This window comes from Euleptes europaea, chromosome 9 (assembly GCF_029931775.1).
Source record: "Euleptes europaea isolate rEulEur1 chromosome 9, rEulEur1.hap1, whole genome shotgun sequence".
NCBI lineage: Eukaryota > Metazoa > Chordata > Lepidosauria > Squamata > Sphaerodactylidae > Euleptes > Euleptes europaea.
Genome location: NC_079320.1, coordinates 82,974,766 through 82,992,868, shown reverse-complemented (window position 1 = coordinate 82,992,868; position 18,103 = coordinate 82,974,766). Strand labels below are relative to the sequence as shown.

Here is an 18,103-nt window from a genome sequence, read left to right as displayed (position 1 = left end):
TAAGCCCTACCAAACTCCTTTGAGAGGTAATAATATTTTTGAGCTTTCATTTCAGAATTAAGAAAAATATCCTTGACTATTGTCACCTCTTCTCTGCCAGTCATCATTGCAGATGGGCTCCTTACCGTGGGCCTGGCTTGGTCTCCTGCACTTGTACCGGTGGATAACATACTCGGACACAGCCAGGATTCTGATCTAAACTTGTCGATTTTGTAATCTGAGGCGGGTTTCTCTTAGGTCTTAAGTCGCCACTCAAGAAGCTTTTTGCATAGGAGGCTAAATTTGGGACACTGACGATACGACTGGGCATGTTGTCCATTTTCTTCTTCTGCTTTATGATAAAAACAAAAGTACATTACAGACACTTAAATGCTGTCGGATATTATCAGCGTTGGCTATACTGCGGTTTCTCCTCAGACCTAATTTTGTTGATCGTAATGTAAAATATCCAGGGCTTTGGCACACATTGTCTCTGTGATCCTTCAAACTATCCTGGAAGGTTATTACCCACATAGTACAGACGGGTGTGTGGGTGTGTGTTGCTGGGGGAATAATGGTTTGTCAAAAAAAGCCGCTTGTGAGTTCATGTTTGAACCAACTTTTGCACTGGGGACTTCTTATTTTATAGTATCATGCATTAGTAAGGCAGGTATTTACTAAATCTATAATATGGATTACAGAAACCCACTGTGATCAATAATACATCTGTTAAAGGAGCCCCATGGTGCAGTGGTAAGCTGCAGTATTGCAGTCAAAGCTCTGCTCACAACCTGGGTTCAATCCCAACGGAAGTCGGTTTCAGGTAGCCGGTCAAGGTTTACTCAGCCTTCCATCCTTCCGAGGTTCGTAAAATGAGTACCCAGCTTTAGACGACCGGGGAAGACAATGGCAAACCACCTCATAAACATAGTCTGCCTAGTAAACGTTGTGATGTGATGTCATCCCATGGGTCAGAAATGACCCAGTGCTTGCACAGGGGCCTACCTTTACCTTTTTAACATTTGTTATAATTTGCTAACACAATGAGACACACAAACTTTTATTCAAGAAGGCTAAATTAGTTTTCACATGCAGAAAAATCTAATTTGCAGACATATTACCCACAGTCTAAACTGCAAATGTACCAGTGAAATAATTGTGTTCCTAACTTTCTGCAGGATTGTAGTTACGGATACCAGATAGCTCAATTCTAATCTTGAATATATCCACAATTTGAACCTTGTGGTGAATTTTCCCCCTCTGGTCCTTCAAATCTCATTACATTTTCTGCTGAACCCTGAAAGGGCACCCCAGCCTTCAGCAATACATGAATGTTATGGTTCTCTGTGTGGGGAAGAGTCCTGGCTCAGTGGTAGAGCATCTGCTTTGTGTGCAGAAGATCCCAGGTTCAATCCCCAGCATCTCCAGTTAAAAGAATCAGGTAGTAGATGACATGAAAGACCACTGCCTGAGACCCTGAAGAGCCGCTGCCAGTTAGAGTAGACAAGACCTTGACAGGCCAACATGATGAGTCAGAATAAGACAGCATCATGTGTGTTCATGGTAATCTTGGGCTCCCTGGAAAACTTAGCATGAGCTTTCAGTAGACGATCAGGCAGAAAGGCTTTTCTGACAGATGGGTTGACCCTTCCCCTCATTTTGCATTGCAAGTCACAAGGAAGTGACTTGGTTCACCATAGGGGATTCATAAGACAAATAACGGCTGGGCAGCCCTCTGGTGTTATTGTCTGTGCTCCCTAGAATATGCCCCAGAATCTTGTGCAACTTGTCAAGAGTTCTGAAGCAGCCTGGAAAAGGTTTCCTGAAGACAGAAAGTTTGAGGAAAAACTGCATGCCATTCTTTATCGCCTGACACTGAAGTGGACTTACAGGCAAGGCAGTGTGCCGTAGTGGTTACAGAGCTAGACTGAGCAGACCCGGGTTGCCTGTCAAGAAGATCAGAGTAACTGGTTGGCCACTATGCCGTACAGGATGCTGGACTAGATTGACCACTGGTCTGATCCAGCAAGGCTCTTATGTTCTTATCACTGGATGACCCCCCCACCAGTTATTTCCTCTAAGCCTACCTTATCTCACAGTGTTTGGTATGGATAAAAATAAAGAAGGAAGAACCATGTAAGTCCCCCAAAGCTTCTTTAAAAATTGTACTAGATTGATGGGAATACTTTCCCCACCAATATCATGGCCTTTCCTAACATGGCCTTACTATCTGGTTCCCTGTAGCCAAAGGATTAATGAAGCTGTAGGCTTTTACTATTCAATTTATTTGTGTTACCTTTGCAATTGGAGCCAAACACGTTGAAGGATTCGTGTTAAATGAAAAGGACCGGTTGCGATGAGGTTCGGTACTGGGCATGAAGGAAGGTTGAAGTTTTCTGCCATCCTGTCAAGGAAAAACACGTAGACCAGGGGTGTCAAACATAAAGCCCATGGCCGGATCCGAGCCAGCTGAGGAAGCCACACACCCCACTCTCGATCTGGGCTGATGAGGCATGGCCCAGCCCGACCATCTAGAGCTCCCCTCTGAATGGTTAATAAAAATATGAAGAGCATGATCGCTGTTTCCAGTCTGGATGTGCAGCTACACTCATGGGTGGGTTCAGTGGATAAATTTTCCCGCGCTATCCCTGCACAGTTATTTTCGGCAGGAGTAGCAGGTAGGAGCCCTGGGGTGGAGACAAATGGCTGGATGGGTCTGCGGAAGGTATGCACCAGTCTGCTGTGGTACTTAATGGCAAGCACTTGGGGCTGAAGAGGGGCGTGGAGCAGAGAGGGTCCCGTGTTGATTGCACCCACAAAGGGATGGATCATGCCTGAAATAAATCGGGGGGGGGGAACCCCACTACACCCCACTCCTAGCCAATAACCAACTTATTGGGGGTGGATAGCTGACCGAGTTTTGAGTTGTTATTCTATGGTTGGCATTATCTGTGACAGAGGGCACTTTATATATATGGTGACCATCGTTTTATAATTAATGGAATGGTTTTATGGTTTCATATGTTTTATTGTTATATTATAAATTTTAATGTTGTAACCCGCCCTGAGCCTGGCCTTGGCCGGGGGAGGGAGGTTTAGAAGTATGAAAGATAGCTAAATAAATATATATGTCATGTTAATATTTATGCTTTGTTTTAGCTCTGTCTCAGATTTCTGCAATCCTTGTCCTTTTACATTGCTTACTGGATGTTCCATCCTGTTGATTATACCGATGCATAATCCACCTTGAGTCTCAGTGTGAAAGGCAGACTGTAAATAAAGTAAATAAATAGCTTTGAGACCTTCCTATGGAAAGAAGTCATCGATCCAAAGCCCCATTCTTTTTCTGACTTCTGTGTAGCTGTGGCATCCCATAACCACCCACATTTGCTGGCCCAAAACCTCACCATTAATTCCTTGATCATCGCTTCTTTTTCACTTAGTTTCTCTTGCAAGCAGTTTATAAGATGTAGATCTTCAGGCCGAGGCTCCCGCTTTCTCGGTGTCTCGTCTAGCTCTTTAAATCTGTGTCAGTTACAGAATGAAAAATGCTTCATGACGCCTCTGAAGCACATTTTTACAGTCTTAAAGAGGTTGCAGTGCCATTAGCTACTTGTCAAGTAACCATATTTCAAAGGACAGGCTATCAAAGGGCCAGTTCATTTTTCAAATGTCAGTTTAATTAGGGGAATCTAAAACTGTCACTCCAAAGCCTGTCAAATAAGTGGCTAAGGGCCCGTTGAAGTTCAGCACTTTAAGTCCCACCCACTTAAAAACTTTCCCCTTATATTAATGGGACTTAGAGCAGGAGGAGGAGGAGAAGAAGAGTTGGTTTTTATATGTCAACTTTCTCTACCTTTTAAGGAGAATCAAACCGGCTTACAATCGCCTTCCCTTCCTCTCCCCACAACAGACATCTTGTGAGGTAGGTGGGGCTGAGAGAGTTCAGCGAGAACTGCGACTGGCCCAAGGTCATCCAGCTGGCTTCATGTGGAGGAGTGGGGAATCACTCAGCTAGATGGTCAGATTCAGCCCTGCAGGCCCTGCAGGAGGACTACATAATGTTCACACCAAGGGTGGAGAGAGAAGAATACACTTTTCCAAGTGATGATGTCACAAAGGGAAAAAGAAACACATTTGCCCCACATTCGAGAGCCAGCATGGCATAGCGCAATAAGTGTCAAACTAGGATCTTGGAGACCCTGGTCTGAAAGCCAATCCTATCATGGAAACTCACTGGGTGACCCCAGATCAGTCATATTCTCTCAGCCTAACTTACCTTACAGTTAAAAATGGGGGGGGGGGAGAATAATGCTCTAAGCCGCTTTGTGTCCCAACTGAGGAGGAAAGTGGGAAATGCATACACTTTCTCTTCCTCCACCACTCAGCCTATTTTGCTTTTGTTTTTTTAAATGCAGTAATTATAATCTCCCCATCCAGGAAATACTCAGCCTTTCCCTGCATCAGGAAACTGTGAATCTACTAGGCAAGGAAGATGTGAACATTCTGTTTTTGACAAGATAGGGATGTTGTGGGGCAGGAGTCGTGTGTGCGCTCTCTCTCCCCTCTGTACCATCACTGCATCAGAAGAGGTGCAAGAGGAGTCAGAATTCTGAACTGATTCGATTTACAGAGGACCACTGTGAGAAGAAGGTGGAGGCTGGTGAGGCAGTCCCCAAGCCAAGCCCAGGACTTCTCTCCTAACAGGTACAACATCTTGTCCTTAGGATGGCAAGTGGGAGCCATATAGTGCTTTTCAGGGGGTTGGAATTGCCCCTGGAACAGCCAGCTGCTGATTCCTGATGTGCTACATGAGAGACAACCCCCCCCACAGAGGTCTACCTTCTGTGTTGGCACTCTGGTTCTTGAAGCTGTGAAGATGTTTGTTTCTGTAATGTCACATCTGTCCTCAGTAGATCCACTGTGTCCTTCAAAAGGGAATTCTCCTTCTTGAGTCCACAAATTTCATTCTGACATTTCACCAGTTCATCTTTAAGAGACTGTGTCTGCTCCTGGTTATTTTCCTAAGAGGAAAAAGAGATGGATGTATTTGAAAAAGTGCTGTTTGCACATTAAGGACTGTAGCAATAACCTTTCAAGTAAAAAAATACGGACAAGCAACAACACCCAGTTTTTGGACCTTCTGCTAGACAACGGGACTGATTGAGAAAGAATCCTTTTCCATTTGAGAAAATCTGCCGCTGCATCGAGTGCTGTTGTATTTAAATTATTAAGCAGCACCAGGGCTGCAGCTATGCGTTGGCTCTGTGGTACGCCTCAAAGGAATGTCACCACAGGCACAGTTAGTCCGCTTTCTGAGACTCTCAGCTTTCATTTCAGAAAAAGCACATTTCTAGCCCTTACGGGTGCAAAGATACGCATGAAGGTTTGTGGGGAATGTCTAGTCAAATCTCAGAAACCAAAGGGATTGCCGAATGAGATTTCTAAAGGTCCATTTTCTAGAAATCTCATTTGGCAATCCTATTGGAATGTTTTTTAAAAATTATATAGCTAGAAATATGGAACAGAACTGAATCAAACTTAGATAAAATAAAAGAGTTTTGGGTAATAAGTAATAATTGTTGTAACTGATATGGAAGAATATGTGATAAAGAGTAATGTAATTCAATGAGGTTGACAATAAAATTGTAATTTTGAATGGCAAGTTTCATATACATTGTTATATTGAGTTTACGTTTTAATGATTTAATGTGTTTTTGATTGTTTGAGTTTGTTAAAATAAAATTGTGGAAGAAGAAAAAGAGATTTCTAAAGGTCCACAGGCAGAGCTTCAAGAGCTCCATATTAGTTTCCTCACCCTTCTGCAATCAGAACAGGTTCGCAAAAAAGAAGGTAAAAACAGCAGAATAAATGTGACAAAACAGAGATTGTGCAAATCTGTTTGCACTATTCATATATGCTACAGAATTCTGCTTTTTTAACAGAATGTGAAAGAACACGGCAAAAATTATTCTCATTTTTAGTATAGATTATCAGTATGTCACTACTGATCATATGTAAGCTGTATATGTAAGCTGTGTATGAACAGTAGTGAATGACAGGACATTTTGGAAGTCATTCATTCATAGGGTTGTGTAAGTTGGAAGAGACGGCACTTAACACACACATGAATAGTAGTGAAATACTTTACAATCGCATATAAAATTACAAAAGAGTGCACTGGCATTCTTTTTCACCAAGATATAAACAAAAATGCCCCATTATTCCTAAAAAAACAATAAAAAGGCCATCTAATATCAAAAGCAGAATTTGGACCAACTGCTCAGCAGTGGCGCATTTTAATGAAGGAAGAAGAAGAGGAGGAGGAGGAGGAGTTGGTTTTTATATGCCGACTTTCTCTACCACTTAAGGGAGACTCAAACCGGCTTACAATCGCCTTCCCTTCCCCTCTCCACAACAGACACCCTGCGAGGTAGGTGGGGGCTGAGAGAGCTATCAGAGAGCTGTAACTTGCCCAAGGTCACCCTAGCTGGCTTTGTGTGTAGGAGTGGGGAAACAAATCCAGTTCCCCAGATCAGCCTCTGCCACTCATGTGGAGGAGTGAGGAATCAAACCGGGTTCTCCAGATCAGAGTCCACTGCTCCAAACCACTGCTCTTAACCACTACACCACACTGGCTTGCCTGTTGCCTCTTCAGGAGCATCGTGTTCCTCAGTTCCTCCTGGAGTTCTTCCTTTTCTTTTTTGTGAATGACGCAAGATGCCTGTTGCTCAGCCAGCTCTGTCCTCAGAGATTCTAGAAACAATGACAAGCTCTCAGGAGGTGAAGAGAGGTAGGCAGAATTATGTGAATACCTTTAGGCTAAACAATTATATATGTTCTAGTACATGGGTGTCAAACTCATTTGTTACAAGGGCCGGATATGACATAAATGTCACTTGGTCAGGCCAGGCCATGTGTACCATCACATTTAATGCCAGGTACTGGAGACACAAACTTTATAGAAGACACAGGCAATGCCAATTAATGACATTATTGTTTATTATTTTTTTACATAAAATAAAAACATGCTTAAAACAATAGCACTCTTACAGTATTTTCTTGTATTTAATAGTCTCTGATAATTTTCACCTTAGGACTGGGTGAGGTGGCTGCCTCAGCTAGGGAGCCCGCAGCAGACTCACCAACCCAGATCGGGTTGAGGGGGGTGGCTGCCTTGGCTGGCGAGCTCACAGCAGGCTGGCCAGCCCAGATCGGGGGTGGGGGGGGAGATGGCTTCCTTGGTTTACTTGCAGGCTGGATAAGAGCCCTCAAGAGGCTGGATCTGGCCCTCAGGCCTTATGTTTGACACCCATGTTCTAGTAGGCTGTTAAAAATGAAAACTAAGAGAGCAGAAAACTCTCCTGCATACATGCCTAGTCCATATACATGTGCACAAGCTACAAGCTTAATCCATCTCTAGTTGTGCATCAATGAGAAGGGGTGCACCTCCTTATCTGCATAGAAAGATGCATCCAGACAGTTCCAGTGGAGTCCATATGAATATCCTGATACAGGTGTAAATGTACATTCAGATGAAAATAAGGCTGAACTTACTGTGACTGTTGTTCATCAAGTGGTCCCCTGTGAAGCCACACATGAGTTACTGTGCATGTGCAGGCCTACCATAGAGAGATTCAGAAACTCAAAAACTCTAGAAGGAGCTCCTTCCCCCTTTTCCAAGCTGCTACACCAAGCTATACCAGCGTGTTGTAGTGGTTAAGAGCGGTGGATTCTAATCTGGAGGTCCGGGTTTGATCCCCCACTTCCCACATGAATGGCAGATTCTAATCTGGTGAACTGGGTTGGTTTCCCCACTCCTACACATTAAGACTAACAGGGTGACCTTGGGCTAATCACATTTTTCTCCAAACTCAGCCCCACCTACCTCACAAGGTGTCTGTTGTGGGGAGAGGAAGGGAAGAAGATTGTAGGCTCCTTAAAAGGTAGAGAAAATCAGGGTATAAAAACCAACTCTCCTTCTTTCCCACCTTTTCCAGTGTAAAAGGTAGCTTTGCCAGGTGCCTCTTCGCCACCAGCGGGAGGTTTCTGGGGTGGAGCCCGAGGAGGGCGGGGTTTGGGGAGGGGAGAAAACAACAGAAAATAACTCGGCACCATCCTCAATATGACAGCCCCTCAACCTTTCCTCATAGGACTTGGTCTCCAGACCCCTCACCATCTTTGCTGCCCTCCTCTGGACACGTTCCAGCTTGTCTACATCTTTTTTAAATTGTGGTGCCCAAAACTGAACACAGTACTCTAGTTGAGGTCTAACCAGAGCGGAGTAAAGCGATACCATCACTTTGCGTGATCTGGACACTATACTTCTGTTGATGCAGCCCAAGACTGCATTTGCCTTTTTAGCTACAGCATCACACTGCTGACTTATGTTCAGTGTTTCGTCTACTAAGACCCCAAGATCCTTTTCACACACGCTACTGCTCAGACAAGTCTCCCCCATCCTATAATTATGCATTTGATTTCTCCTACCTAAATGCAGAACTTTACATTTGTCTTTGTTGAAGTGCATTTTATTAGTTCTAGCCCACTTCTCCAGCCTGTCAAGATCATCCTGTATCCTGGCTCTGTCTTCTACTGTATTTGCTACCCCTCCCAGTTTTGTATCATCTGCAAATTTAATAAGCATCCCCTCTATTCCTTCATCCAAATCATTTATAAAGATGTTGAACAACACAGGGCCCAGCACAGATCCCTGAGGCACTCGTCACTTCTCTCCAAGTGGATGAGGAACCATTAACTAGCACTCTTTGGGTACGATCTGTCAACCAGTTGCAGATCCACCTAACTATAATAGGATCTAAACCACATTTTCCCAATTTGTCAACTAGAATACTATGTGGAACCTTATCAAAAGCCTTACTGAAATCTAGATAAACTAAGTCTACAGCATTCCTCTGATCCAGCAAGGAAGTAACTTTCTCAAAAAAGGAGATAAGATTAGTCTGCCAAGACTTTTCAAAAATAATGGACAGAGGTTCCGAAATTACATCTGCAAGTTTTTTGAGTACCTTTGGGTGCAATTCATCTGGCCCAGAGGATTTTGTTTCATTTAAAGAAACCAGGTGTTTGTGCACTACCCCAATGCCAATTCTAGGCTGCAAATCCCTTCCCTCATCACATGTTCTGTTTATGCCATGTTGAGCACCACTTCCCTCACGAGAAAAGACTGAGGAAAAGTAGAAATTGAGGAGTTCTGCCCTCTCTTCATCTCCTGTTATCCTTATTAAATTTGCAGATGATACTAAACTGGGAGGGGTAGCAAATACGGTAGAAGACAGAGCCAGGATACAGGATGATCTTGACAGGCTGGAGAATTGGGCTAAAATTAATAAAATGCACTTCAACAAAGATAAATGTAAAGTTCTGCATTTAGGTAGGAGGAATCAAATGCATAATTATTGGATGGGGAAGACTTGTCGGAGCAGTAGTGTGTGCGAAAAGGATCTTGGGGGTCTTAGACCAAACACTGAACATGAGTCAGCAGTGTGATGCGGTAGCTAAAAAGGCAAATGCAGTCTTGGGCTGTATCAACATAAATATAGAGTCCACATCACGCGAAGTCATGGTATCACTTTATTCTGCTCTGGTTAGACCTCACCTAGAGTACTGTGTTCAATTTAAGAAAGATGTAGACAAGCTGGAACGTGTCCAGGGGAGGGCAGGAAAGATGGTGAGGGGTCTGGAGACCAAGTCCTATGAGGAAAGGTTGAAGGAGCTGGGTATGTTTAGCCTGAAGAGGAGAAGACTGAGAGGGGATATGATAACCATCTTCAAGTACTTGAAGGGCTGTCATATGGTGGATGGTGCCAAGTTGTTTTCTGTTGCCCCAGAAGGTCGGACCAGAACCAACGGGTTGAAATTAAATTCCGTCTAGACATTAGGAAGAATTTTCTAACAGTTAGAGTGGTTCCTCAGTAGAACAGGCTTCCTCGGGAAGTGGTAAGCTCTCCTTCCCTGGAGGTTTTTAAGAAGAGGTTAGATGGCCATCTGCCAGCAATGCTGATTCTGTGACCTTAGGCAAATGATGAGAGGGAGGTCCTCTCTCATCTGGGCATGAGAGAGGGGTCACTGGGGGTGTGCGGGGGAGGTAGTTGTGAATTTCCTGCATTGTGCAGGGGGTTGGACTAGATGACCCTGGTGGTACCTTCCAACTCTATGATTTTATGATTCTAATTTGAACCTGAACCTGAACCTATGCTCCAGCAGATACTTTTGCTGAAGAGACTGCTGCAGAAGCGCATCAGCAACTGAGGTAATGCAACAGTCCCATGACTCAGAAACGTAACAGATGGCTGGAAAGCAGCTGACGTCCCAGAGGACAGAGAAAGGGAAACAGCACAGTGCTCAGCGTTCAATTTTCAAATTCCCTCTTCACTGTGAAACAGCAAGACCCATCAGTCACCATCTAGCTGACTGTACCTATCAACAAAGATTGTCGCTGCCGAATCTTCTCCAATTCGCCCTGCAGGGCTTCTCTGGCTTTCTCTTCCAAGGTCTGCACTTCCAGCCTGTAGGACTCCTGCTGGATCTTGAAGTTCTCATGAGATTCCTTCTTCCAGTGCTCTTCGGCCTCCTGAACGAAAGAAAAACAGGACTTTTTCGTACCTATTTTTATGTAAGACTTCCAACAACAACAAACTAGCCCCATGCTAGCCCGATCTTGCCAGCTCTTGGAAGCTAAGCTGGGTCGGCCCTGGCTAGGATTTGGATGGGAGACCTACAAGGAATACCAGGGTCATGATGCGGAGACAGGCAATGGCAAACCACCTCTGAACGTCTCTTGCCTTGAAAACCCTATGGGGTCACCATAAGTCAACTGTGACTTGATGGGAGAAAATATGCCTGTAGCTGAAGATGTGACTAATCATTTCAAATCAATATGTAGCCTTTAGCCTCCCTAACCTCTGTTCGCCACTTTCTGTTCCTCACTGAAGTTCTTCCTCTGGCCCACTTCCTCTTCCAATATCCTCAATATTTTCTTAGCCTGCCTGCAGGCTCCTCTATTTCGAGACCTTTCATTTTTTCTGCCCATGTTCTCTTAGGGCCTTCCACTTTCCCTGTCTTTCTCTACGATCCAAGCAGCTGAATCAGTGGCAGCCAGAGATCTGTTTGCCTCCCTCACAACACTAGCTTTGCCAACGGCTGTCAAAAGGTTCAATACCGGCCCACAGAAAATATCTTGATAAATTTCAGGGCAGATTATAAATGAAGTATCAGATTTACAAGGAAAGATAACAAAACAAAGTGGCAGAAACAGAACTCTAAACAGTAACAGATAAAATGTTTCCTGAACCTGTTTACGAGGGAATTTGGCTGTTAAGTCCGGGTAGGGAGGACACACGAGGTCGAGACGGAGTTTCAACAACAACGCTTTATTGTAGAACAGAACAGAACTGGAGAACTCAGTGCAAACGGCCCTGCTTATATGCTCCCTTGGCCGGCCTGTGCCACTCCCCCCCTGATCCGTGATAGGGGGGGAAACAACCCCGGTTTACCAATGACGCGTGCCGGCTTAGGGCCAATGGCACGAGCCAGTTTGGACCAATGGCGCATGCAGGACTTAGGATCCTTCGTCCAGGACTCAAGCTCCCAAGTTTCCCCCTGCATGTCGCCTAACTATATACATACATTACATGGCTATCTGTAAAAAGATGAGGAAACAAACTTTGATAGAACACAATTGTGATGGTGACATTATTTTTGACTAGCAATAAGGGCACAGATTTCCCTATTGCAAATATTCTATCATTATTCATACGTTTAGACCAGGGGTGTCGAACTCATTTGTTACGAGGATTGGATATGACATAAATGTCACTTGGTCAGGCCGGGCCATGCCTCGCCAGCCCAGATTGGGACTGGGGGGGTGGTTGCCTTGGCTGGCTTTGGCTGGATAAGAGCTCTCAAGGGGCCAGATATGGGCCCCCAGGCCATACATTTGACACTCCTGGTTTAGACCATACTCTGCAGTTTTTCCTTTTCTGAACTTTTGTGTATTCTCTTGTGGTCTGAGGAAGTCCTGACTGAGTGTAGATTTTTAGCAATGGGAATTTTTTTAGCAACAGGAATCTTGTTGGCCAAACACTTTTGATTGTCAACAATCAAATACAATTAATTGTCGAAATGTTGGCATGGTGCCCATTGTGTGTATTCCCAGTTTCTCTCGCCAACCCCACTGAGTGGCACTGTGGTCCTTGATTCAGTATAAAGGCTGAAACAGACAAGGTAAAGATCACATGTTCATTTGTCTTGTTCCATTCCCCAAATACAAACTGCAGACTTTCACAGCCTCAGTGCCACACAGGTAGGGTTGCCAGCTCCAGGCTGGGAAATACCTGGAAATTTTGGGGGTGGAGCCTGAGGAGGGCAAAATTTGGGGAGGGGAGGGATTTCAGTGCCATAGATTTCACCTTCCAAAGAGGCCTTTTTCTCCAGGTGAACTGATCTTTGTCACCTGGACAGCAGTTGTAATAGTGGGATATTTCCAGCCACCACCTGGAGGTTGGCAAACCTACACACAAGGAATGGAGTTTAACCCTTCAACTGCCACATGGCTTTGCTATTTGAAACTGGTTGCCCAGCTCTGCAATTAGCCTTTTAAAGGAGAAAAGATACACCTTTTCCAAACACCCTCCAAATGCTAATAACAAAGGCAGGGACGTTTGTTCAAGCAGAAAAACCAAGCAGAGGCTGAAGGGTTAAACTGCTTGGAGGGGGTGCTGTGGCTCAGTGGTAGAGTATTTGCTTGGCATGCAGAAGGTCCCAGGTTCAATCCCTGGCATCTCCAGTTAAAGGGAATAGGCAGGTAAGGTGATGTGAAAGACCCCAGCCTGAGACCCTGGAGAGCCGCTGCCAGTCTGAGTAGACAATGCTGACTTTGATGGACCAAGGGTCTGATTCAGTATAAGGCAGCTTCATGTGTTCTTGTGCATTGCTCCAAGGCAAATTTAGGCTTCAGGAGTCTGCAGTTTGTATTTCATGGATGGCCACTGGCAGGGAATGGGGGGTAGGGTTGCCAGATTCAGGCTGGGAAACTCCTGGAGATTTGGGGGTGGAGCCTGAAGAGGACAGGGACTTCAGTGGTGTACAATGCCATAGAGTCTACCCTCCAATGCAGCTGTTTTCTCCAGGGGAAGTGATCTCTGTAGTCTGGAGATGAGCTCTAATTCTGGGGGGGCTCCAGATCACACCCAAAGGCTGGTATCCCTAAGATGCTTCATCTTCATTTGACCTATCTGTGCGCTCTTGGCTGATTTAGATTGATATCACTGATTGAACCCACTGAGTTGCTGCATGGAAATTTATTCAGGGAAGGAAAATGTTATCCTAGATCACTTTCCATTCTGTCTGCGATGGCCTTCTCTGCACTGCTTAGTGAGAAGGAATGGGTTGCGAAGGAAACTGAATATATAGTAAAACTTCAGTTAATGGAAATCTCTCATATCCGAATCCCTTTACATATATTATGTGCTTTAAATCTTTTTCTATCCCAGATCGCAGGTTTTTAATCCTAGAGAAATGTCACATGTTCTCCCAGCCTCTAGGCCTAGAATTTATGGGAGCTTGGCACTCAAATCATTAAGCCCAGATTACAAAAAAAAACCAGCACTGTCACACAAACCTAACCTTGAACTCCTGATTTTTGCTTTTCTCCAGGAGATTTATGGCTGTCTGATGAGATGCTTCCAGCTGTGCTTTAATTTCTTGACTTTTCTTAATGGTGTCCTGAAGATTTTGCAAGAGTTTTTCTTTCTCTTTACTGGACTGTAGATTCTGTTCACAGAGGGCTTCCCGGAAAGTCCTCGCTTGCTGCTCTAAAGTCTGCTTCAGCTGTGCAACCTTCACATGTTAAATTTCAGTGGAACATAGTTATTAACCGCTGCATTTCATTGAAGCAACCGCGCCCTTTGAAGTGGGGCTTATCAAAAAGAATCTACAGTTTATAACTGGGAACTGTGGTGAGCCCCATGATCAGGATCTCCCACTTAAAATAAATAGTAAACAAAGTAATACTTTGAAGACACAGAAAGAAGAGCTAGGGTGAGGGTAGGGTTGCCAGCTCCAGGTTGGGAAATCCCTGGAGATTTGGGGGTGGGGCCTGAGGAGGGCGGGGTTTAGAGAGAGGTTTCAATAGGGTTGTCAACCTCCATGTACTACCTGGAGCTCTCCTGCTAATGCAACTGATCTCCAGCCAATAGAGATCAGTTCAGCTGGAGAAAATGGCCACTTTGGCAATTAGACTCTACGGCATTTAAGTCCCTCCCCTCCCCAGAGCCCGCCCTCCTCTGGCTCTGCCCCAAAAGTCCCCAGGTATTTCCCAACCCAGAGCTGGCAACCCTAGATTTCAATGGGACATAATGCCCTAGAGTCCACCTTCCACAGTGGCCATTTTCTCCAGGTGAACTGATCTTTGTCACCTGGAAATCAGTTATAATTCCAGGAGATCTTCAACTGCCACTTGATGGCTTGCAACCCTAGGTGGGAGTGTTCAGCTCTTAACTCCTCTACTTTTTCCCCAAGCTAAACCGTCCTGCTCCCCAAAACTGCAGTTAGATCTGCTGGTACATCTTACCATAGGCATATTTTCATATGGAGGGAGACAGAGACTTAATTTTTTGTTTTTAAAGAAAGCTGGGGATTTAGAGATCCTGCTACACTTTTAGTTACAATGGTATATCGATGTAACAATATTCTAGGGGTTATTTTTTAAAAATTGCCGAAGCCCTGCTGGCCCAGGGGAGTAGGGTGGCTGCTTCCAGGGGACTGGGGAAGGGACAGTGCAGGGAAACCTGCCATGTAGAAGCCCCGTTGCTGAAGCACTTTATCTGCGGCCGAACCAGCAATGGGGAAACCACGAAATCCTGTCCCCATGTGGAAGACACCACATTCTGCCTTAGCTCCTCAGTCTGATAAAAAATAGGCCTTTGGACTGCCTGTCCTTGCTTAGGATGCTTCACTGCATCCCGGCTTGATTACCACCTTGCATCTTAGCTACCAGCCCTGGTAGAAGTTACACATGTCCCCTTGCATGTGCCCCTCCCAATCACAGAATCATAGAGTTGGAAGGGACCACCAGGGTCATCTAGTCCAACCCCCTGCACAACGCGGGAAATTCACAACTACCTCCCCCCACACACACCCAGTGTCCCCTACTCCATGCCCAGAAGATGGCCAAGATGCCCTCCCTCTCATGATCTGCCTAAGGTCATAGAATCAGCATTGCTGACAGATGGCCATCTAGCCTCTGCTTAAAAACCTCCAGGGAAGGAGAGCTTACCACCTCCCAAGGAAGCCTGTTCCACTGAGGAACCGCTCTAACTGTTAGAAAATTCTTCCTAATGTCTAGATGGAAACTCTTTTGATTAATTTCAACCCTTTGGTTCTGGTTTGACCAACAGAAAGCAACTCAACACCATCCTCTATATGACAGCCCTTCAAGTACTTGAAGATGGTTATCATATCCCCTCTCAGTCTTCTCCTCTTCAGGCTAAACATACCCAGCTCCTTCAACCTTTCATCATAGGACTTGGTCTCCACATCCCTCACCATCTTGTTGCCCTCCTCTGGACATGTTTGATACCCCTGCCACAGAGGGTGCAGCCAGTCACAAAATGGAAGATGTGAGTTGCAGCCCATGACAAAACACCTGAAGGTTACAAGCTAAGCATCCTATTTCTGAATGGGTGCTCCCTGCAGCCCAAGATTGCATTTGCCTTTTCAGCTACCACATCACACTGCTGACTCATGTTCAGTGTTTGGTCTACTAAGACCCCAAGATCCTTTTCGCACACACTACTGCTAAGACAACTTTCCCCCATCCTATAATTATGCATTTGATTTCTCCTACCTAAATGCAGAATCTTTGTTGAAGTGCATTTTATTAGTTTTACACCAATTCTCCAGCCTGACAAGATCATCCTGTATCCTGGCTCTGTCTTCTACCGTATTTGCTACCCCTCCCAGTTTAGTATCATCTGCAAATTTAACAAGCATCCCCTCTATTCCTTCATCTAAATCATTTATAAAGATATTGAACAACACAGGGCCCAGGACAGTTCCCTGAGGCACTCCACTAGACACTTCTCTCCAAGTGGATGAGGAACTATTAACAAGCACTCTTTGGGTGGGATCTGTCAACCAGTTACAAATCCACCTAACAGTAATAGGATCTAAACCACATTTTCTCAATTTGTCAACAAGAATATTATGGGGAACCTTATCAAAGGTTTTACTTCACAATGGGAAATGTGAAGTCACCTTTGAGTCCCACGTGTTGTCATAAAGGCCTCTGGGAAGACCTGTCTCTTCTCGAGGGAAACAGAATCCATTCGGTAAGAAGGAGCTCACTCTTAAGACTGCTTTTGACCTAGGCAGTGCCTTTGGAGAAATTATGTCTGGGAAGAGCACTGCTCAGGCCAAAAATAATGTACAAGATATATCTGTGATGAACACCTCCTTTAGCCAAGGCAGACAGAGGTCTCTCCCTCAACCTATGATAGAATCCTGTGCAGGCTGAAAAGCCAGAGAAGAAGAAGAGTTGGCTTTTATATGCCGACTTTCTCTACCTTTTAAGGAGAGTCAAACTGGCTTACAACAGACACCTTGTGAGGTAGGTGGGGCTGAGAGAATTCTGAGAGAGCTGTGACTAGCCCAAGGTCACCCAGCAGGCTTCATGTGAAGGAGTGGGGAAACCAACCAGGTTCACCAGATTAGAGTCCACTGCTCATGTGGAGGAGTGGGGAATCAAACCCGGTTCTCCAGATTAGAGTCCTCTGCTCTTACCCACTACACCACGCTGTCTCTCCAAGGCCGACAGAGTTCTCTCCCATAAGCTAAGATAGAGCCCTGTGCAGCCTGAAAAACTGTAGAGCAGGGGTCTCCAACTAGTCGCTCATGAGCTACCAGTAACTTGCCGGCTGCTGTAAGGTAGCTTGTACATTCCCTAGAAAATCCAGGAGAAAATCTGCTCTATGCTTTAAACAAAGTTTTTATCTCACAGAATTATTCTCCATGCGACTTAGCTGACAGCTTCATTCCTGGTGCTCTTTTTAGTCCCTGTTCTGTTTCCAGGACAGAAAAAAACTTGGTAACATTCTCGGGTGGGGTGGTGGCTTCGGAGAGGAAATAGCTCTGGATATATTGCATTATTCACAAGTAGCTCTCATTACAGAAAAGGCTGGTGACCCCTGCCCCAGCAAAATACGTCTTATATAGATCTGTTTAATTGCACTGTCTCTTCTTACCATATCAAGCTGATCTACTGCTGACTGACCTGGTCTTAGTTCAACATAAGCTGCAGCTTATTTTAGGTCAGTGAAACCCAGCTGCTTGAAAGGAATCCAGAACTTATGAAGAGGTGCATCTACACAAAGCATCACAGTGTTGCCTGGTAAACAGGTGCCACTGTACACACAGCCTATAGATCACAAGAGAGCTGCTGCTTCACATTTCATGGCCCACGAAACAAACCGCTATGCGACTTGAAAAGCTGATTTTTGTGATCATGTAAGAGATATGTGTCTGTAAGAAATGGCCCATCTTTTCATCGCTCCCATTCTCCTCTAAAGAAATCCAACCAAGCTGTATTTATAAAATTGTAAGTCTCTGCCCCGTGTCTGTTCATGTCTTTGAGATTCTAGCGGCTTTGGTGTTCTACTGTCAGTTCTGAGTCCCCAAATAGGGTTGCCAGGTCCCTCCTGGCCACTAGCAGGGGGGGGGGGTAGGGTTGCCAGATCCAGGTTGGGAAACTCCTGGAGATTCGGGGATGGAGCCTGGAGAGGACAGGGACTTCAGTGTGGTACAATGCCATAAAGTCTAACCTCTAAAGCCTCCATTTTTCTAGCAGAATTGATCTCTGTAGTCTGGAGATGAGCTATAATTCCAGGAGATTCCCAGGTCCCACCTGAAGGCTGGCATCCGTACCACCTAAGGATTAAAAGAATGCACTTTTCCCGACAATCCTTGGCTTTAAACTCCACCCCCCTCCAGCCATGAGGCTGAGTTATCCAGAAAATGCCTCTCCATCAGCCAATGGAATCCTCTGCCCGTAGCAACCTCTCACATCCTAACAGAAGGGCTCCTTACCAAATTCTTCTTGATCACA

At 45.0% G+C, this 18,103-nt stretch overlaps 1 protein-coding gene across 1 annotated transcript in view; it reads right to left on the bottom strand.

Annotated features, from left to right (window-relative positions):
• The window catches only part of FAM184B (family with sequence similarity 184 member B), a 107,778-nt gene that overhangs the window by 4,002 nt on the left and 85,673 nt on the right, over nucleotides 1-18,103 (bottom strand). The window contains exons 10-16 of the mRNA XM_056855109.1: nucleotides 13,627-13,839; nucleotides 10,420-10,573; nucleotides 6,608-6,735; nucleotides 4,822-4,991; nucleotides 3,387-3,504; nucleotides 2,276-2,383; nucleotides 126-331 (exon numbers count right to left, since the gene is read on the bottom strand). Coding sequence (XP_056711087.1) covers nucleotides 126-331; nucleotides 2,276-2,383; nucleotides 3,387-3,504; nucleotides 4,822-4,991; nucleotides 6,608-6,735; nucleotides 10,420-10,573; nucleotides 13,627-13,839 — 1,097 coding nt within the window. The remainder of the gene's footprint in view (nucleotides 1-125; nucleotides 332-2,275; nucleotides 2,384-3,386; nucleotides 3,505-4,821; nucleotides 4,992-6,607; nucleotides 6,736-10,419; nucleotides 10,574-13,626; nucleotides 13,840-18,103) is intronic.